Consider the following 22,952-nt stretch of genomic DNA (forward strand, 5'->3'; position numbering starts at 1 on the left):
AGGCAAACACAAAGAAAGAAGCCAAAAGATTAAGCAAGATGACGACTATTACCATATTTCACAGTCAAATCAGACAATTCTTCAATCCAGGAGAGCTTTACATCCAAATAATTTTTCAAAATTAATTTGAGGACTGTTTGCCCTAAAGTACCCAGGACATGAAAATAAACAGTGTCTCTGAAGCTGTTAAAGCTGTAGCCAGAGATTTCTTTTTTCACTACTGCCTTCCCCAAAAGTCATGATACTAGAAGGAAAACATGCTTTTGGTGAAGAATGAGATGCTGAATGGGCCTAAAAGATTACAAAGGATACCAAAACACCAAGTAAAAAGCCCAAGCATCCCACTTTTCTGAAGAAGTAGAACTTTCAGGCAACAGAAAGAACCTTTCCAAAAGACAGGCTAGTAACTTACACAGGCACCACCTCACCTGAGACCTTCTGTCAAAGTAGTCTTTTTAATTGCATTCTTAGTCAGTAAAGCAGCTTAGATTGACACAACACACTGGGCTGTCAAGGCCAACATGAGCATGTCTTTGACGTGCTCTGACTGCTTCAGCAGCTGCCTGGGAGATCCCAGAGCAAGAAGAAACTATGAACTCTCATGATGCTTGCATTTGACTGCTTTCGAGAAGAAAAACCAAGACTGGTAATATGAACTAATATGGGTCACCTGGGGAATTAAAAATGTCAGGAAAATTAAAAATTAACCTTTTAATAGAGACATGTAGTTAAGGAAAATGAAGCCATTACAGTCAGTGGGACATCTCAAAATGTCCTTCAAAAGGACAACTTCACCAATGGTATTCCTCATAAGTAGCTCATGTTCAAAATCTTTTTCTCCAGAGGTTAAGAATCAGCAGAGGAATTGTGTCAGACATTAGCACTAAGTTCTAACAGACGGTTGAACAATAAATGAAGAATCATTTGTGTAAATAACACCTGTGAACTTACAGAAATAGGGATTTATCTGTACTATATGTTCTTACAGCAGTATCAGAATCAAGGTGAGACTGTAGGGACAGCTTTTCCATGTGACAGAACATATACGGCTGTGATTGGCAGTGAAAAAAATAAAATACATTTCAATATAGGAAAAAAACAAAAATGTTAAGAAAATTAAAACAAAGACACAATTACATTTGATTTAATTCAGCATGTCACCTCTAAGGGAAATTATAGCACAAACCCATAATAAGCACTAAGTACTGAATCTTGTATTTTTAAGGCCTTCTATCATCATCTTTTGAAACAACTGTCATCTCACATTTCTGCTCACTGAAATAAATGCCCTATAGCTGATGTGATATTGTTCTCATACATTAAACCATTTCCAAAAAAAGAAATTTTATTTCCAAACAGAGGAAAATGAGCAATTGAGAGGATCCTCAATTTTCTTAGTAACAGTCTATCCACAGCTTTCAAAAACAGTGTTAAAATTGTTCCATACCGTGAAGCTGTTGTTGACATTTTTTGTGCTTGATTCAGCTACACTGGCATCTGACAGGTCAACTTCATCAAATATTAGAGACTGTGAAGGGAAAAGAACATAGAAGCATTAAATTAAGTCTGAGTCCACTTTCAACTATGCTTACAAAATGTGTTTTAATTTTATTGCGTCTATTCAAATTAGAAAATAAAAATGGAAAATAAAAGTAGTGAAAAAAATAAACACACTGATGATGTGACAAAATTTCATAACTGGCCCTAAACACAGTCCTACTTGCTATTCTGAATGGTACATGAGAGCATAAAAAAAGGGCTCAATAATTATATTGCTTTAAAATCTCTTTTAAAAGAAGGGGGGTTTCTTACACAGATGAAGCTTTAGAGTGTCTACTGTGCAGCATAAATGTGGTGTCAGAGGAAAAAGATTCCAACACAGTAAAATGTATTTCGTTTTAGGATGGAACTCTAAAGTCATGTAGGAAGCTATGATATAGTATCCATATGAGAAGATGCATCTCGAAGTGCTGAACTGATCCCCTCCACTCCTTTGTCTGATGTTCAAACAAGAGAAATTTATGTCTACTCTTAAACACTCCAGCCTCTGGCAAAGGATCAATTAGGTTCTGTTATGCTCATGATGGGTTTTCTAGCACAGAAGAGCAGACCAACAAAAATGCCTATTTTTTTAGCCCTAGCATGTTTTTCCTCTTACATGCCACAGGGAAGAGAATCAATATTGGGGGAATTTCAGCATGTCTGGATTCAGCATGCCTTTGAGTATTGGCACAGCTGCCTACTCGTAAGACCTTTTTTTCTCATCTTTATCACAGAATCACAGAATGGTTTTAGTTGGAAGGGACCTTAAAGATCAAACTCCCTGCCATGGTCCAGGTTGCTCAAAGCCCCCCATTCAGCCTGGCCTTGAACACTTCCAGGGACGGGGCATCCACAGCTGCTCTGAGCAGTCTGTGCCAGTCTCTCACCATCCCCACAGTAAAAAGCATCTTCCTACCCAATATCCACATATGGATATTATGGATCCCCTTTCAGTTTAAAGTCATTCCCCCTTGTCCTATGACCACATGTCCTTGTAAAAAGCTCCTCTCCAGCTCCCTTGTACCCCTCCTAGGTACTAGAAGGCTGCTACAAGGTCCCAGATCTGACAGCCTGTCTTCATAAGGGAGGTGCTCCAGCCCTCTGCTCATCTTTGGATCTCTTCTCTGGACACACTACAACAGTTCCATGGTTCCCAAGATAGCAAGGGCACAGACCTCCTGGAGTGAGACCAACAGAGACCCAAAATATTCCATATTCCTCAGCTAACATGGCAGGCTCACATTTTCAAAATATCTCAGCATTATGCTGTGATTTGAGGTTGCCCATCTCAGAGCTCTTATCTGCCATGCTTATGTTTTATATAAACTGCTCATGGTCTCACCAATTGCTGAGAGGTTTGACAACAAAGGTCCTGCAGTGCTGGGCTCCCTGAAGCAATGGTGCTTTCTTTGATTCATTATAGCCACACAACAGTGCACCATCCAGCTGCAGTCCTACAGTCCCACAAGGAGAAATCTCTGTGCCTTTACTAAGAGTTTTGTGGAGAAAACAAGGCTATAGAAGATGATGGAGACCTGAGGAACCTCACCTACAGATCCCATGAGATGCTGCAACCCCACAGGGTAAAGGAGAGTAACACCCACAGCTATAAAACAGCACAATCTGAGTCAGCCAAAATGCTCTTGGCCCCAGCCTTGGGAGGGAGGAAGGAAATGCCTTTCAAAGAGAAGATAAGTATTCCCCTCTGCCCACCCCCAATTCTCCCACCAAAAAAATTCAATAGATGGGAAACAGCTTTTTCCCTTATATATCAGTTTTGGCAGAAATCAGCCTATCTTGATTTCACATAACTATTTCTATGGGCATCAGAGCAGAAGAGTTTTAATCGAATGCAGCCTTAGTGATAACTTTTAAGCATTATCCATTTATTACTTTTTTTGACTGTCTGAGAGCCACAAAAAAACCCACAACCCCTTAAAATGACTTTATTATTTGTCTGAATAGACAAGAAGGTTAAAATAACTGTGATAAACTCCATATGAAAAAAATCAAGACAAATTACCAATCTTTCTTGAAGCTAATTTAACCCATTACATCCTATATACAGCAGTTTTTACATAATACAACTGTGAACAAATCATTAAATTATTATTATTAAACTTATTAAGTGTATTAAACTTATAAAACTAAACAAAACTGAAGTCACAAGTAAAAGGCATTAGACACTAATAGCACAGAATTACCTTTGAATCCTTAGCATAGTAAAGGGTACGTCCTCGAAGTTTGAAATAACGCTTTTTCCACCTCTGAAAAGAGCTGGTTTGCTTCAGTAGTAATCCTTCTTTTATGCTTGTCTGAAAAATATTAAAATATAGAAACATGTAGAAACAGCTGCACATATCGATTAAAGTTACACTTTTTAAAATTTATGTTACACCTCAATATAACTGTAAATTGAAACTTTATTTATTCACATTAAATAGAGACTAATTATTTGGACTACCAGATTTTGCATTGCTACTTTTTAAAGAATGACAATCTTGCAAAATGCTAATTTTACATTTAAACTGCAAATAATTCAATTGTCTGGATAGCTGCAAAGCCACAAATATTAAACTGAACAACAACTGATGGTGGCACAACATGGGAAAAAAATACTAAAACCATCAACAGAAGATAATTTCCAGTTCCAAAACTGATTATGTTGAGAAGAAAAACAATTTCCACACAGATACTAATTCAACAGGGTACTTAAATGTATCTGATTCAAGCACAAGAATTACTTTAAAATAGAGGGAATAATCCAGTTTGATGCAAGTCATGCAAGACTTTGAGTGTGTTGCTGAACTGAAGCCTTCAGCATGAAATCAGCTAACCATTAGAGATAATTATTATCTGGAAAGTGTGAGAACAGTAAAAGATAGGGATATTTTTACCATGCAAATCTTTTTAGGCAAAATATGACTCACTGATCCAAACCTTTCCACTGCATACTGAATCCTGTCTATATAAATACCATTTTTTGAAATGAGTAAGAGGCAAACTAGTATATTTTAAAGGTGTATGCCGTTTGCACCAGTGTGTATGGGATTCATTCAATTAGAGAAATTCTCCATTTAATCAGACAAAACGACATGAACACCGAATAATAATTGCATGAATCTCAAATTTTCTTCAGTGGTGAAGCACACAAGAGGTAGGAGAAAAAGGGAGTATGTCTGGATATTATATTGCAAAATTACTATTTCTAAATTATTTCCCATTTGTAACATAATAATGTGATAAGAATCTTATAATACAATTTCTAGATAATGTGGGACAAACATCATTTGAAGTTTTTCTAGAGCTTCTGGAAAATTAACCAAGACCTAACCTAAAGTTTATAAATATCTTCTATTATCAGATGTGAAATTCTCTTGAACTTTAATGCAAGTAATAAAAATACAGAAAAAGCAGAAAGCACTTTACTGTTCCTACCATTTCCTCGAAATGAGAATCATTGCTGCTATGTACAGAGATCCCACCCTTCATTTAGATAGTCCTAATGTCACAAACCAAAAATGCGGTCCAATGATCACAAAGCAATTGAATTAATGCCCTCAGGAAAGCAACCTTCTCCAATCAAACATTGTAGCTGAAAGTCTAGATTTGTCACAGTTTGATTCACATGCCAACAGCCTGGATGAGTGGATTCAGTCTCAGCCCTCCAGTTCTAGCAAAGGGATAGTAATTCCCAGTGGAAAGGGTCTGCTCACCACACACTATTTTAAGAAACTTTGCAATTTTCTGATCAGACCCCAAGATAAGCTAGCTTTCCATTATATAAATAGATTTAATCAGTTAGCAAATACAAGCACTTCTTCAAAGCTGTCTGTTGTAGCCATGCAGCACCTGTGCTTCATATCACACTCTGAGATTTTGGAAGCTCATCACAAGGACGGGAGCAGATGACTTGTGTGTTTCTCAAAGGTCAGAGGATGTTAAGATTAGAGAAGTTCCAAGGTACTCCACATTAATGACAGACACTGACTTACTGGGAAAATTTCCAAAATGGAAGGAAATCCACACTTCCTAAAGTGCACTAGTTTTACTAGGAGACACAGAACATACATTATGCTTAATACTTTTGGGACTTTTAAACTGTGTTAAAAAAAACCCATAAAATTCCTTAAACCTTGATGTATTACTCACTAAAGAATTAGTTAACTCTATCTTGTCATTTTTATCCCTACTAAACCATTGTCTCCTATTTCTACTTACTCCTTAAACACCAGTATCCCTAATAACAAACCTTCAAAATTAAATTTATTTTGCAAGTCAGCCATTTGAATAGCTTCCTAAAGCAGGCAGTAAATAACCTTGCAAGGTCTACATAATTTATTTTTGCATAAAATTTTTTTAAAAATCTGGTAAACATTTACCCAAGAAGTAGAAGTACTTAATGAAGTACACACATGAAATTTACATTTTACCACAAATAACTATTTGAGCTGAGGTCTGACCATCTTAAATAGAAAAATTCATGGCTGCAGGCATCAAAACTGAGCACAAAGCTTTAGCCCAATACCCTTAATTAACTTTATTTAGACTCTAAAATGTTTAAAATTCCATCTGCCAATGAGTCATTAAGTAATCTGCTAATAATGCTTTCCTGAGTCTATACCAAGTAAGAGCATTTCCAGTAATTTCAGATTGGAAGGGACCTCCCAGGTTGTTGAATTTGGGTCCTCATTATTTCCTATGCACAGGTCATGTTAAGTTTTTCAAAAGCAATGATCAGGCTATAACTACACCTTAAGAAAGTAATTCTTTTTCTTCTCCCCATGGCAATTAAGACAGTGCTCCAAGATCTCACTGTTCTGAGAAGCCTTTTTATAATTAATCCCAGCTGGACATTAAATCTGAAGCATAAGCAATAATCACTCCAATTACATTAACTTCTTTCCTACTGTAATTTAGGAGAAACAAGAAGTACAGGTCCCACAATCCCACACTACTTCTCCCTTTTACAGAACTAGATCTCATCAGCTTGCCAAAACCTCTGAACTTGCCAAAACCTCCCCATCCTGCATCTCGTGTCATCTAGTAATACAATGTCCCTCCAGAAAAATAGGACTATAATTAGAACAGAATAGAATAGAATACCTAACAATCTTTACTATTTTAGCCATTAGTAAAGAAAATTATTGACAATATTACAATTACAACATCACAGTGTTCCACTGTGGTATATCTTCCAGAAGAAATCTAATTATAAAAATCACAGCCGTATTTCATAAAATTAAGGAATACATATGTCCAATTATCCAAGAATATCAAATGCAACTCTGCATCTCCAAAATCTCCAAAAAAATGACAAAAACCAAACTGTATTTGTGGGTATTCGGGTCACTAAAAATGAGAAACATTCTGTTTTGTATCAGCAGATTTTTAAATGTCCAGTATATAACACCTGAAAAGTCAAACCAACAGTTTTTATTTAAAAGAAAACCAACCACATTGCCTTACTCCTCATTCACTCATGTTTGTAAAGCCCCATATTTCTGCAAAGGTAAATTTTTTACTTCCACTGCTGCCAGAAAGACAGAAAGAAAGGAGAAAATATTCTGAATTTAGAAAATAATAAACTAATTGTGGACCCATTATTGGCAACTACAAACTAAACCACTAAATGATTAAAGTCTACCCTCTACTTCTTTTCAGGTAAGTAAGTGGATATGCTGCTCAAAATGTGTCAGGAGAGTGAATAAGAGAACATGAGGAAATTTCTGAAAGTGAGGAGGATGAAAATGAGAACATGAAAGGCCATAGAACAAGGCAGTCAGATGCAAACAGGAAATTAGGAGTGTGAAGAAGAATTTTAAGACAACCTTGCAACAGATGCTCATGCTGAGACTAAAATGTTCATAAAACTTTGAAAGATGAAACACACCTAGCAGGTTGGCAGGATCATTTTCCAACAGAAGTGTGAAAAGGATACCCAAGGATAAGAAGGCCACAAGTAAGAAGCTCACCAAATCCTCAGCATCTGTCTTTACCAATGAAGATGATGAGGTGGTATCTCACACACCATGTTCTCCAAATATTAGAACAGCTGCATCGACGTGGAGGGCATGTAGGGAAGTACAAGACCAGAAAAATCACTAAGTCATGTGGGCCAGGTGGCATTGACCTGGGAGCCTCGAAGGTCCCAAAAGGGCCACTGATACTAACATTCACTCCTGGTAGGACAGTAGAGTCCATACAAAAGAATATTGCTGAGCCCATACTTATCCAATTGGAAACAGTCAACAGAGGTTTTGTGAAGGAAAATACTGCCCTGCTACCTACCATGTGTTTAGGAGGTGTAGAGGAAATTAGGACCCTGTAGACCTGGATTTTTAGAAAGCCTTTGACAAGGCTTCCCACCAAAGAATATGGAAGATATGTTATTAGAGCTAAATTGGGAAAAGGGACAGGATGTGAACTGAAAGCTGTTTCAAGGAAAAAGCTAAACCTCATTAACATTCTCACATAAAAGTAAAGAAGAGATCTGTGAGTCACAGTTCACAGTTCTCTAAGCTAAACCACAGCCAGAAATGCCATGCAATTTTGCCTATCACTAAGAAAAGCAACAAACCCAAGACAGAATATAATTTTGCTGCTCTATAACACTGTTGTGCCAGACAGTTCTGCTCTCTCTAACTCATGAAATGGGGTTAAGAGAAGGTACAGAGAAGGACAACACAAACGATTCACAGAACAGTAGCTGCCTCACAACAAGAGATTGAAGAGCAGAAGACCAAGGGGGTGATACGAAGAATGTTTAAAAAAGCATTAAGCAAAAGTAAGGTGACTGCAGAACTACAGCTCACCAAAGCCCACAACATTATAACAAGGAGGAATGTGACAAAACTACATTGAGATCAGCTTAGCAAAGATAAAAAGTAGCACATCTCTACATAGCAGGTAGTGATTTTATGAAGCATGCTGTCACAAGAGATTGTACAGGCAGACAGCATCAGAAGCACAAAAAAGAAGAGAATAGACAAATTCTAGGACAGTGTATCTGTAAGTGGTCCCTTTAATTTGCCATGAGGAAGTACCATGGGAATTCACAGCCACCAGACTCACATGCTGCTCCTGAACAGCCTTTTCTACTCCACCGCTGAAAGTGGATCATTGTGCAACCAAGCAAAAAATGTCACAGGTTGAGTTTCTACTGCTATGTAGACAGCATCTCTTTTGCTTTCAAGTCTGATGTTTGTATTTGCAACTGGGCCTAGGCCTTCATTTACTATAACAATGAGTATTTGGATTCTTGACAGACCAGGCAATTAAAGGAAAAAAAAAAAAAAAAGAGAAAGAGATAATATGATGATACTCTTTGATATTAACTCTCTCCTCTAATACTTCCTATTCCTGTGATTTTTCCAAGTTGAGTACCAGGATAAAACCAACCCCCTTCTTTTCAGTATTGGAACATTTTTACCATCTGCATAGATAAGGCTTTAGGCAGACAGTGCCTTCATTACTTTACAAGGTAAAATCTCACAGCTCATAGTAACTCAGAGCCCCTTAAAATATTCAATGTGTTCATTGGATTGAAAATTATTTTTATTATTAAAAATGTGACAATCAAACACTTGATTTATATTAAAATTATGACTCAGGAACTCCAAGCCTGTGATTTTCTTGACAATCTCTTTATAGCAGCTTCCATTACTGTCACTTAGGCTGACAGGTTTTTCATTAGTTATGTCAAAATAAAAATAGATTTTATCTACCAAGAATAAAAACTTCAGCAGCAGCTTACTGCAAGGTTACATTTTTATTGAAGATTCCTGTTCACAGTGAAAGGAGCCTAACATTCGAAAATTAAAACCAAACAATGAATCTATGAATTTATACAGCTAAAAAGCATCAAAATAAATTTGAAAATCAGTATGTTTATGAACTAACATTGTTTTAATATCAAGAAAATCTTAATAAAACAAGTACCACCAAGAACTGGTAGCTCAGTGGAGCAAATGGAGCTGTATCATGGGGTGCCTAAAGCACAACACCTGCCTCAACTGAGATGCCCCAGGCTGTTGCTGCTAACACATCCTCCAGGTTACATCAGTGGCAGAAATCACAAATTGCAGCAAGTTGCACGTGCTCGGTCTGTCACTGTTGATGACAGTTATCCCTGTCCTATAAAGGAAAAAACCAGACCAGCTAGCTGTGAGAAAACAGCTTTCCAAAATCTCAGAATGAAAGCCAGCCACACACCCCACCAAAAACACTAACTTGTGATTAAGCACCACCATTTCTGTGTAACAATAAACACTGTTTCTTCAAAGTTATTCTCATACTCCATATTTTGGGGTCATTTATGTGAATAGACTCTAGCCTATGTAAAACTCTAATACAAATAAATGCCATTATACAGCTGTGCAGTGTCCTTCTTCCTCAACCTTCTTTTCCCTTCATGATCCCTTCCAGTCTATGCTAAGGAAATAGATTTTTGCACTACTATTGTTAAAATAAATAATTATTTTAAATAGCTTTCAACTTCCTCTAATTGGAACACATGGTAATGCAGTAAGACATGAATTAAATATGAAATTACAGAGAAATTGCCATAATAAAAATATCTTAGTAGCAATGTGAAATGCAATTAGCAGACTGATTTAAAAATAGAGGTTGTAGCACGTAACAAATATGAGTAAGATATTGCCATATTAGGATAAAATGTTACACTTGGAATTTAAAAAAAATAGAAAAGAAACAAATACCCTATTTTAGATATAAAGTTGATACTAGATTGAGAATGGAGAAGAAACTTTATCTGCAGCTCAAGTATTTAAACTCCTAATTTCAACTCACGTACAGCATGTTGCTCTCACTCTCTGTTCTCATTAATCAGGGCATGAAACAGCTGCAATCCACTGAAAAAGGATAAAACACTTCATAGGACTGCAACTTGGTGCCAAAGATTTAAGAGTTTTGGTGGTGGAACACAACTCAGTTAACTTTGAGCAGTATTTCACAGCTACCATTTGGAGTATATGTAGTTGTTCCTTTTAAATTGCACATGCTCTGAGCAGAGAGATTTAAACCAACTAAGTCTAACTGGTTTTGAGACAGAAGAATTTAGATGGTACATATTTCACAAATAAAAAATATAAAAAATAAAACTCAAAGAATCAAAGCATTCAGCTGAAGATATTTTCTTCCTTTACAGAATAATCTAGACTCTCTCTCAACTGCAGAGGTGGCATTTCATTTTAATCAAAAATCTTCATAAATGGCTTTTTTGAAGATTGGGACTTCAGAACTAATAAAAGCGAAACTATAAAGTCATTAACAATTTCTATTCTTACAGATGAGAATTATAGGAAAGAATGTTGAAAAACACAGACTTGTAAACAAAGCTGCAGGACAAAAACCTGCATTTTGAGACATGACGTAGCACAGAACACAGAACTTTCTAATTACTTGTTCTCTAACTAATTCTGGTACTTAGGTTCAGGTTCAATATATTTACAATTAAGGAGCATGGCTGTTGCAGAATCACAGAACAGTTGAGGTTGGAGAGGATCTTTGGAGATTTATATAGTCCAGCCCATGTCACAAAGCAGTCACTTGGAGCAGTTTACCCAAGGATATCTATGTATCTCCATACATATATCTGAGTCTCTGCAAGGGCAGAGATTCCACAACTTTCCCAGGCAAATGTTTAACCTGTCTTAGTGTTCAATTAAGTGTTCCTCAAAAGAGGGAGGGTAAAAAAAAAAGTCAAAAATAGTTTTTTTTCTTCTGTTTAAATGTTGTGGTTTCTGTATTTCAATCTGTGCCCAATGCCTCTTGTCCTGCCACTGGGTACCACTGAGCCTGACTGTTTTCCTTACACTCCTCAGATATTTGTATTTATTCATATGATCCCTTTCAGCCTTCTCTTCTTCAAGATAAACAGTCACAGATCTCTTGTCATATCAAAGATGCTCCAGCCTCTTAACCATTGTTGTGGCCTGCCACTGGACTCTCTCCAGCATGGCCATGTCTGACTTGCACTGAGCAGCCCAGAACTGGGCACAGCACTCTGGATGTGTTCTCACCAGGGACAAGTACAAGATCATCTTCCTTGACCTACTGGCAATTCTCCCAAGCACAGCCCAGCATCCTGCTGGGTCTTCATTGTCCCATGACCCTCCTCTGCCACTCTGCTTTCCAATCAGTCAGGCCCTAGCCTGTCCACTGCTACAGTGGGATACGATTCATCCTCCTCAAATGTAAGACATTGCCTCTGTTGAACTTCATGGGGTTTCTTTTGGCCCATTCCTGCAGTCTGTCCCTCTCTGAATGGGAGCACATCTGGCACGTCAGACATTTCTCCTCATTTTGTATTGTCCATACACTCTGCAGATACACCCTGCATTATCATCCAGGCCTTAATGGAGATGTTGCACAGCACTGACCCCAGAAACAGCCCAAGGGGTAAACCAGTAGTGACTGATCTCTAAATGGACTTTGTGTCACTAATCACCACACATTTGCTCCATCACCTTCCAAGGAATAGAGATGGGGCAGCTGGTCTGTACTTCCCCAGATCCTCCTTCTTCCTTTTCTTGAATATGAGTGACATTTGCTTTTTTCCAGTGCTCAGGAACTTCCCTTAGTGGCTACCACCTTGGAAAGGTAATGGAGAATGGCCTTGCAATGTCATCAAGCAGCTCCCTCAGCACTGAGATGTGTATCCCAGAAGGACCACTGAACTTGTGTTCATGAAGTTTAAGTGTTCCCAAACTTGATGTTTCTTCCCCTTCCACCACTTTCCAACTGGTCACAGGCACCTGGGATTTCAGAGGGCTACTGTGAACAAGGTAAAGTAGGCATTGAGTAACTTAGCTTCTTTCATGTCTTTGTTACCTGGTCCCATGCCTCATTTAGCAGCAGCCATGAGTTTGCCCCACTCTTCCTACTTCTACTGATGTACCTGTAGAAGACCTGCTTGTTGGCCTTCACATCCCTTGCTAGACTCTAGTGCAGATGGGCTTTGGCATTCCTAATCCCACCCACACATGACTGCTTCTCTAAATTCCTTCTGGATCACTTGTCATTGCTTCCAGTTTTTGTACGCTTCCTTTTAATGTAAGTTTTTTCATAAGTGTCCTGTTCACCCATGCAGTACACAGCTCTTAAGACTGGGACAATGACAAACTCATTCTCTCTGTCTTTAATTTCTGTCAGTTCTAAATGTGAAAGCCCTTGGAGCAAAACTGCACTTTTTTTCTAAGATTTCTTTTCCTAGAATTCCTTACAAATATTACTGAGGAACCTACACCTTGCACAATTTTTTCCCAATGCAGATTTTCTTCTATGAAAATCTACAAGTTCTAGACAATGTCTGGAGGCCAAATTGGCACCAGAAATTCCAGTCCCAGTTGCTGTATTTTAATTATTTCAGAGTTATTAAATTTAGTAGGTGAGTATTTTATAGCTTGGTGTATTCTGGAGAAAATTAAAGTTCGTGATGTAGTACTGAGTAAGTGCCAAACAGATCTGAAGTTTACTTCCAGGCCACTAACAGCCTTCTGTAATCAGAGACATCATGCTGGTACATTCACTTGTTTATGCAGCTACATATAAATATTACACGTGTACTTACTGAACCATTATAAATTTAGGAAACAACTTATTACCTGTGCTGATGAGTTTCAGTCATTAAAGAAAGCTTATGAAAGAGGGATCTTTTACAAGGGCATGTAGTGTCAGGACACGGCAGACAAGGGGGAATGAAACTGAAACAGGGTAGATTTAGATTAGATACAAGGAAGAAATTCTTTACTGTGAGGGTCCTGAGACACTGGAACAGGTTGCCCAAAGAAGTTGTAGATTCCAATCCCTGGCAGTGTTGAAGGCCAGGTTGGATGGGGCTTTGAGCAACCTGGTCTAGTGAAAGGTGTCCCTGCCCATGGAATGGGGGTTGGAACCAGAAGATCTTTAAGGTCCCTTAGAACACACCCCACCATTCCATGCAGCAGGAATTAGAGAGCACAGAAGTGACACAGCTGGACACAGCATCTCATAAGCCTGCATTCACTGCATTCACTTTCTGCATTCACCGTGAAAGATAATCTTCACATGTTCAGTCTCCAATCATAGAATCCCTAGACAGAATAATGGGGGTTTTAAAATCTGAGTTTTCATATGATCTGTCATTACAAAAACACACCACCCTTCTTTTCTTTCTATTTGAATGAAGTCTTCATCTGTCTTTGTCATCCATCCTTGAACTATTCCCAGAAGACCTTTTCCTAAGATGATAACAAAGCTTTCAGTTACAGCAATTCTTTACCACTAAAACTGATTCCCTTGTGTAAACTTTTCTTGTTGCCCTTTAAACTCATAAAGTGCTTCGGTAGGACAATGATGCAGATGTAAAACATCACCAAATTAACTCAAAGGTTGTTACTAACTCACAGTACTTTTTAATGGCAAAGCACTCGATGGGACAGCGGTTATGGTTCTTTACTTGGTACACTCCAACTTTCTTTTCTTTTGTTAAATCACAGTAACTTTTCAGCAGGAGAAAATAATACGAACACACATCTTTTAAATGAGTAATAAGGTTATTAATTTTTGACCAAAGTAATTCACAATCAACCCGTCAATGCCCAAACCAAATTTACATCTACAAATATTTTTAAACAGAACAAAGATGGAAAATTGTTTTCCACAGTGGATATATGTTATGGAAGCCTTCTATCCTGTTATGTACTAAGATTAAGCTGAATATACAGCTCTAGAGGTAAACATGATTATTATGCTCTGAAACTTCTCAATGAAGTTTCTCACACCATCTTTAACAGCATTTATGAGTGAGAAGCTCTACTCTCTTCTGGAATGCAGATCAAGTGTCCTATTTATTATAAATGTGAAAAGCATGGAAAATATTTTTTTTTAAATATATATGGTTAATCAGATTTCCTCTAAGAATTTCTGATCATGTTTCTTTGGTATCTACTCTATTCTGCTTAAAATACTTTCATCCTCGTAATTGCTTACTTGTGTTTAATACAGGTACAAAAAAGTTCTGATTCATCCCATTTCTAAGCATTAAGTACTTAAGGGACATCTGGGATTGTTATCATTTCCCTTCAACAAGAGCTGAAGGGCTTTGCAAGATACACCCTAGAAAAATTTGCTTTCTCCTATGCTGTTACAGTCATGGAAGGGAGGGTGCAGCCACTGTGAAGTGTTTCAGGTCAAGCAGCCAAGAGTTAAGTCTGAGCTGTGACAATACCCTTAGATGCTGCAATGACTGATGCACAGCATGCATGCCTTGGGACCAGTAATTTGGAGCAGAAAGGCAGGCCAGGTCTGAGCACTAAACCCACTAAAACTTCTGAGCCAGAGCATCCCATTATCTTTGCACTGGAGGCTGAGATTCATTAGAACTTTCTCCACATGCAGAGAAAGCCACAGAAAACCAGCTAAAAAAATAATCAAAAATATATTAATCAGATCGAAGCTGTATGACAAAAATTTTAAAACTGCAGGATGATCCTCACTCTCCTGTAAATTAGACAGGTTCCAAAGACGAGGCTAGGTAATTGTGGTCTTATACTATCTTAATTGCAAGAAAAGTAATTCAAGCTACTTTTTATAGCACTTTTCTTGTTAGAAAACCCCTTGAAGTGGAATATTTTAAGAAAAAAAGACTAGTTGAAAATGCTCTTTGACAGAGGTACTGTGAGTTTATTAATTGGTTTCAGACAGTAGAGAGAGGTGCTGATCACAGAGACCTGGATGAAAGAGACGTGACAACAAAGTCAAAGCACCCATATCAAGAATCAATTTCTGAGTCATCTGAGTAATCACCTGAACTTATTACTCAATTCTTCCAACCAGATTTCTGATATGATCTTATACCAGCAAGAAGTCTGGGAGTAAATGTGATTAATACTCCTTTTTTTTTTCCTTTCCCTCTTTTTTTATTCATCTCACCAGAGATGCTTCTCAAACAATTAAGCCATCTGTACACTTCGTAATTTTCTAGTTAGGCTGCTTATTGTTGTAATTTTTACAGTTCCAATATAGATAATTTTTAAATAGTTATTACTTATAATCCTCTATTAAAGACTCAATTTTAACAGGTTAATGAAAAACATAACTAAAACTTAATATTCTGATGCATAAAGCATAGTGACTGAAGGCAGGGAACTGTTTTCTTTGCATGTTAGTAGGTTTTTTAAAAGAACATAGTAGTTTTACTTTCTGCTGCCTTAAACACCAAAGATGAAGGCAAGATGCTCCTGCTGTGACTTGGAGCATGCTTTTGATGACACTTATATTTAGCCCAAAAATGGGCTGACTCTGGTCCAGGGCACGAAACAAGGAATTACCATCCCCCAAAGAGCAGCTTTAAATAATCCAGATATGAAAAAGATTTAGTAAAACACCCTGAGGAAGGAATTTGTCAGTTTTAAACTAGGGCCCAAAGTTACATTACCATCTGTATGCCAAAAGTAGACATAGACAGTTATGAGGAGACAGAAAGGTGGTGTGATATGTGTGAAATGAGAAAGAGGATTGTTGAGGCAGAACTGGCACAAAAGAAGGGCAAGGAATAAAAAGATTATTAAGTTGAACATCATTGATAATGATGGGAAAAGTCACACACAGATCAACAAGGGTCTCTTGCAGTGTGAGACTACATCCTCCAATTTACAACAGCCATTCAGATATGCTATGAACAATCAACAGCTATTCATGTGAACAACAGTGTTCATTATGAATAATCAATCATTGGGAAAAACTATACTTTGGAGTCTCTGCATGAATTTATTATTGGACACATGGTGTCCCTGATACCATACAATCCAGTTGAGCTGTTTAACTCACCCACCTAGAAACATTTTCAATAAGCAAACAGGACCAAATTGAACCACAGAGAGAACGTGCACTATCAAGAGTAGGGACATCTTTCTGGATACGCAGACCTCACCAGTATTAAACAAGAGACTGCTTACCAGTAATAAGGAGATACAATTTATACCAAAGTAGAACATTCCAATTCTAAGGGTAGCTGGAAGCTGGTTGTAAGCAGTTGTCTGAAGAAGTTCCACAAAGAAGTAAAAATACAACCAATTTAAAAATTCCACAAACATTCCTCTAGTATGAAAAATAAGAATGTGAGAACTGAGACCAATTAGAGTATAAATGGGATAGATGAACAGTAAAACCTGGGGGAAAAAATGAAAAAGCGAAATGCGCTGTTTATTTCAGAACAATTGTTGGATAATATTAGTACAGATTTTTTTTTTTCATACCTCTTATGAATGATTCATGCATTCTTATCTAAAAATCATGATTTAAGTAAGAAATTATGACCACTAACCATCTTTTTGTATTTAATGAAGATTGAGACAGGATTTTGAAACTGACAGAAGAAAAAATCCCTCTCCACAAACTGCCCTGGCATAGTACACAATGCTAATTTCTACATGAAAAATGCACAGGTTCAGTCCAGGTCTCAATGGTTGGCAAATACTATAATTAATCCTAGAAAGTACCTTCTATTATCGCACTAAGAAATTACTAAGAAACAATTAACATTTTTGAAGTTTCTTTTTTGAGTACTCTTGTTTTTCACTCCATTCTCTTACATAGCAAAATGTCATGGACATTTCCAATGCATATACTGTTTCTGCACATAAAAACTACTTTGAGTATAAATATTGTGCCTAGTATTATAGGAATAGTATAATACAGAATGGCTGATACCAATGAAAATCTCATGTATATGTTATTTGTATACATTCTGGTTTATATTTTACAACTTATTAAAATTGCTTTAGAATCTATGCCAGAAATTTCTAGGTGTTGTTTCTCTAATGAAGCCATAAAACCTGTTGTAAAAGGCAGTTCTTCTAGCAACTTCCTAAGCAATATTTTGTCACACTATTATGTGAAAAGGAGAACACATGCTGAGTTTTGCAGTTTCCCAACACTCTCCATCTAATGTCTTAAACAAATATTAAGATAAAACACAAACATAGTGTTCCTCTAAAGATTAGCCCCACCTTTTAAGTTAAAGTAATTGACAAGAACTTTCATTTCTTTTCATAAAAATTGTTCTATAGCAAATGACCACGTGGGGGTAGTAGTGTGATGCAATGCTCAAATGCAGCTCAGCAGCACACAGCAGTGCAAGCACTCAGGCTGTGAGAAGTAGGTGCATTTCTGCAGTAGGTTTATGAGTCTTTATAGCATAAATACTTTAACTATAGAACATACATACACATGGACAACTGCAGTATCAAAATCTGACATTTTTGAGACTCAAGGAAGTGATAAGTTATCCTTTCATTCTACACAGATTTTGTTATAGAAAATCAGAATAGCCTCAAATTAATGTTTAGTGAGAACATACATAGAAGAGCTTTGGCAGTCATTTACTGAAAGTTGACATTTTCAATTGCTAAATTACAGAAGTGTAAAGATTTTTGCTCAGGCAAGTTGCTAAGTTATATATGATTAATAGCTTCTGCTCGTACATACATTTTTGAATTTTCTCTATGTGAAAGAGGATGCTCAGGCTTTACTGTTATTAAAGTGAGTAAGATAATTCCTTTTTTTTTAGTGCAAATTATGGTCAATCTTTTTTTCCCTTAGTTACATCAGCCAGTATCATAACTCAAAAAAGTTGGTCTTATGAAAGTCACTTGCCTTTTTTAGGATAAGTATATAAATATTTATTAGATTTGTACTGTACACAACATAATAGAGGAGAAAAAAAGGTGAAAGTAGTTCCTTGCTGTATAAATAGCTCTAAGTACATAGAAGATACAGCTCAGCTAAGCATTATAACAAACTGATTGTGCCATATCTTTTGTTGTTATTCAGCTACATTGATTCACAGACTTTCTATTGTTTTACTCTGATATATTCTATTTTTGATATATAATAGAATACATTGCAAATATGAATTATTTTTACACATATAGCGATCCCAAAGGTATTTGATAGCACTGTTATGCAGTCAGAGCTTGCCAAGAGAATGCAGCCAGGAAAAGAAAGGAGTCTTGAAGTTGCCAAGCCAAGCTGAACTCTAACCCACTGACTTGTTCCTCTCCAACCCTTTTTCCCCTCAGTGCTTTCGCAAGTAATACGTTACCAAGTCAAACTCCTGCCTTCCTACAATCTGGGAACAGTACTAAAACCAAAAGAAGTATTGTTAAGGGCTTGCCCAGGCTTGAAAGTTGGTGCACATGATGGGAGTGTTTGACACAAAAGCATAACAGCCGAGCAGTAACCCAATGTGCAGTCACTCTTACCCTCAAGCGAAAGCATCACCTTCCTGTTTGCCTTAATCCCCAGCTAAAAAACTTTTTTGCTGTCAGGATGACTCATTAAATCAACATTGGAAGAAATAAAAAAGCTCAGAATGAGGCAAGGTATCTCATGACAAAAAATGATGGAGCAGACAAGTGAGGGTAGCAGCAGTTACCAACAAAATTCAACAGCACAAAACTTTTTTGCCACATTAACCTCTCTGAAAAAGGAGAGGTTTTTAATCAAGAATTTCAACTGCCTGGTTAATCAATACAATGTTATCTCACTTTATCGGAATGACTTTACCTGTTTTAATAATAAAATATTAATTAATATTAAATAATATCATATTATCACTTAGGAGCTAATTTGTTGTTAATAACCTCCCTTTAAGCCAGTTGAGGCTGAGCAGTTTGTTCTGGCACAAATAACATAGTAACTAAAATGCCACTGTTAAACATTATTAAAGGGGATTAGAAAAGCTATTAATGTTTTTAGTTTGTGTGTTTGCTAATTATTTTACAAAACAGTTGCTTTAATTGCAAAATAAGGCAAAGAGACAATTCCTTCCCTTAGAAAACTCTCCACAGTGCAGCACAGAAAGATATTGCAAAACGGTAATAAAATAGGAAAATGCAGCTTAGAGAAACTAGAGAATGTTTTAAGAACAAGATTCTAAAATGTCTTATAATATTTTAGGTACTTCTGCCCTTTTATTTGCAACAGTGAAAGCCTGCAGGCAAAGGTGAGAGGAATAGCATATTTTTAGGCTGAGTTGCTGATATGTAGAAAACTTCACCGACTTGCGTAAGGTCACAGTGAGTCAGCACCAACAGAACAGTCGATCAAAATCCAAATCCCATTCTCAAACTACTCAATTGACTCACTTCCCACAACCAGTTACTCTGCTGGTATTTTATGCAATAATCCACTCAAATCATGAAGCTGCTTTTGTAAGTGGAATTTTTCATGTTACAGCCCACTTGTGTAAATCAACCAAGGAGATATTTCATTACTTTTTAATGAACTTCTGTGATCTCACTTCCCATGTCATATTGGATATCCTTGCTTAATGCTAGATAAATGAGTCAGGTTGGGCATTCCTGATGACTGATATGAAATCGTTTTAATGCATCTTCTTTGGAATCTATTTCTACAGAAAAGACCCAGATCACAAAATACATAAGCTAAAACAGAGGTATCATTACATCTGTAAATCAATACACGATATTGTTCAGGTATCATCTGTTCTGGCTCAGGGAAAAAAAATAAGGTATCTTGTTTTCTTCATGCAAAATGATCATTTCAAATCCCAAAATATCCCAATAAATCATGCCACAGATCCTGTTCATTCTCCCAACTTCATGAGAGGTCTCTTGCAAAAAAAACCAAAAACAAACATTTAAGAAGTTTGGAACAAGTAACTATCCTAGCCTGAATCTGATCACTGGAAGTTCCAGTGTTATCTGCTGAAAGTAGGATAGTGTCGTACTCTGCCTCCAACTGTTATAGACAACTCAGATCAAGAGATTACATAAATGCCAAGCGCTCCCCTTCTACGCTATCTCTAAATCTGTCAATCTTCACTCTTCAAACCTCACTGAGAGTGGTAAGAGTTGCTTCCCTGCATAAATGCAGCAAAGCCATCCCTGTGCAGCAGAAGTCACTAGGCTGGGAGAAGGCAATTCTGTTTGGCTGGTAAATAACCAAGGACATGCCCAGCCAGATCAAGAAAGAACTCAATTTGACTCTTAAGGGCACTAGGGAATCACAACCTTTTCTGGCATTGCCTTAAATGCAGGTGTTTACCAGCCTTGCTCCAATTACCAAATTCTCTTTCATTGGTTCATTCACAAATGAACCAAATGGAAGGGACAACATACTCCCTTGTTAAAATATTTAACTGCTGCATGTGGGGAACAGTTGAATTTCTTATCTTTCTGTTGCAATTTCCTCGTACCTCCAAGGCTACAGCAGCATAGACTATCAGCCACATTATGAGAAGTAGGAAAGAAGTGAAATTCTGCTGAACATAGTCATCACACAAAGGCTTCTTAAGCTGTATGTTACATTGCTAGAGCAAAAATCAGAGGCAGGATACAACTGGTTGTGCTAAGCACTCTGAGCACTCTGGAGACTATTAAATGGTTACTGTACTGTTCAAACAACATCCTCATGAATTTGAAGTCCTCTTAAAGTACCTGAAAGACTATAATGAAATAATTAATAGATATATTTACATATTTTAAAATATTTTTAAAAAACCTAGTGTGTGAGGAAATAAATATTTATAAAACCAAGGAAAGATAAAGATAACAAAATTCAGAACAGTAGAGAACAGGCAGTGGTTATGGGGCCACATCACCTCTTCACTCTTCTAAAGATACCAGTCTGAAACTTTGTGTTACCAATTGCTCAAGAGCTGAAAATTAGCTGCCAGTTGGGAGCACATGAGGGCTGTGAACTCGTAGGTGCTACAGCAGGAAACGTTCAAAACCCAGAAGAAAGAAAAGAGACAGAAGAAAAATCTACTGACAGCTTCCCCCAAAGTTTTTAAAATAGCACTTTTAAAACCACTCAACTTTAGTTGCACTGGAAAGAGGTAGAGCTGTAATGACATGTGTCTGTATGACAACAGACTTTCACAGATGCTGTGAAATTCACACATATACTAGCAAACTGAATTTTTGCCAGTGTAAGCTACATCAGTTGTCTGAAGAATTATAAACTGTACTAGGAAATAATTTTAACAAACTGTACTAGAAAGCTTTTGGTGATAGTTGATAGTTTGTTTAGGTTCCTGATGAAAACATTAATCACACTCTGACTCCTTCCTCACAAACAAGAAGTTTCTCATGGGTTTCACGGACCCCAAACATCTATGCAGATGTACAGACACTAGCTGAAGATTTCCCTAAGAGCACTTGTCTAATTCTAATCTTTCCCTTGAAGGAATCAAGTCCAAAATGGCTTTTTGAACAGTCAAATTTGACAAATTAAAGTCAAATCAATGGCAAAGAATTATGAGACTGTATACTCCATTCACTTGATAATTATAAATGGTTTCAGTTATAAATAGCCTGAAATGGTTTCAATTAGTTTGAGCCAGTATCCAATTTAAAGACCTTCATGTTCCATTTCCGGGAGAAAAACTCCAATATCAACTGTCCACGAATCTTTAAGAAATGCAATGCATTGAATGTGAGAACACTGAAATAAGCCCCATAAAATGCTAGTGCTGACTGTACTCTTCCACAAAATATATTTCTGAATTAAAGACTACATTATTAAATATAGCAGTAAAAGCAATCCTTTTGCTCAGAAATAATATACCTGTTTTAAAAAATAAACTGAATCAGAGCACAGAGTACCCTAGACCAGCAAATTGAGCACCGATGGATAACCTAGGAATATATTCCTTCAGCTGTGAAAGGTAGATCTGTCTCTCTTGTGGATCAAACAGAAATGGAGGATGTGATTTAGCAAAGCAGCTATCAAACCTCTAATTTTACTGTGTAGATAGAAATGCAAATTTCTAATGGCAGTAAATAGAATATACTGGGTTTTTTATTTCACACTTAGACATATGACGCATCAGTGGAAAAAAACCCTGTTCTCTACATGTTTGATACTATTCACTGGTTGGGCAGTCGTGATTTTGAAACAAGTCTAAAAAACTTAGGCATTTGCAATTATGTATCTCAGTGTACAGAAATGTTGGGGATTTTCTTTAGAAAACAGCTACTGGGATCAACTTTCCAAAATCAAAAACCCTCCCGACAGATTCATTTAGTAATCCTGGAATGTCTTTAACATCTTCCAGCACCCGTTTCCCATGACTTGTATTGTAGACATTGAGGAGAAGACAATGCCTCCACCATCAGAGAAGGCAAGGAAGTCATTATTTAGCCTTTGTACACAGCCTTTGATCTCCTTGTGCTTTACAGTGTGCCAGGTTATTTTCAATGCATCCTGTAATGGATATAAACCAAATTATCATAACTCATAGAGAAAGCACTACTTTTTGCTTATTAGAAGACACAGCTTCATAGTCATGATTTCCAGCAGATGTATTATTCTTACCCCTCCTTCTGTGTTTTTCTAACCCAGAACACTACCATGTATTTAAAAAGGAAAGTTAAAAG

At 37.0% G+C, this 22,952-nt stretch overlaps 1 protein-coding gene across 3 annotated transcripts in view; it reads right to left on the reverse strand.

The window, feature by feature from the left end:
• DGKH (diacylglycerol kinase eta) overlaps positions 1 to 22,952 on the reverse strand; it is a 159,144-nt gene that overhangs the window by 74,782 nt on the left and 61,410 nt on the right. For 2 of the 3 annotated variants that reach the window (XM_071448481.1, XM_071448480.1), the window contains exons 3-4: positions 3,747 to 3,857; positions 1,448 to 1,528 (exon numbers count right to left, since the gene is read on the reverse strand). In XM_071448481.1, the coding sequence (XP_071304582.1) occupies positions 1,448 to 1,528; positions 3,747 to 3,857 (192 nt within the window). Of the gene's footprint in view, positions 1 to 1,447; positions 1,529 to 3,746; positions 3,858 to 22,952 lie in introns of those variants that run through there. The other variant, XM_071448482.1, reaches the window with a different exon arrangement.

Source organism: Agelaius tricolor, unplaced genomic scaffold, assembly GCF_023055355.1.
Source record: "Agelaius tricolor isolate 1412-34295 unplaced genomic scaffold, bAgeTri1.0.p SCAF_26, whole genome shotgun sequence".
NCBI classification, from domain to species: domain Eukaryota; kingdom Metazoa; phylum Chordata; class Aves; order Passeriformes; family Icteridae; genus Agelaius; species Agelaius tricolor.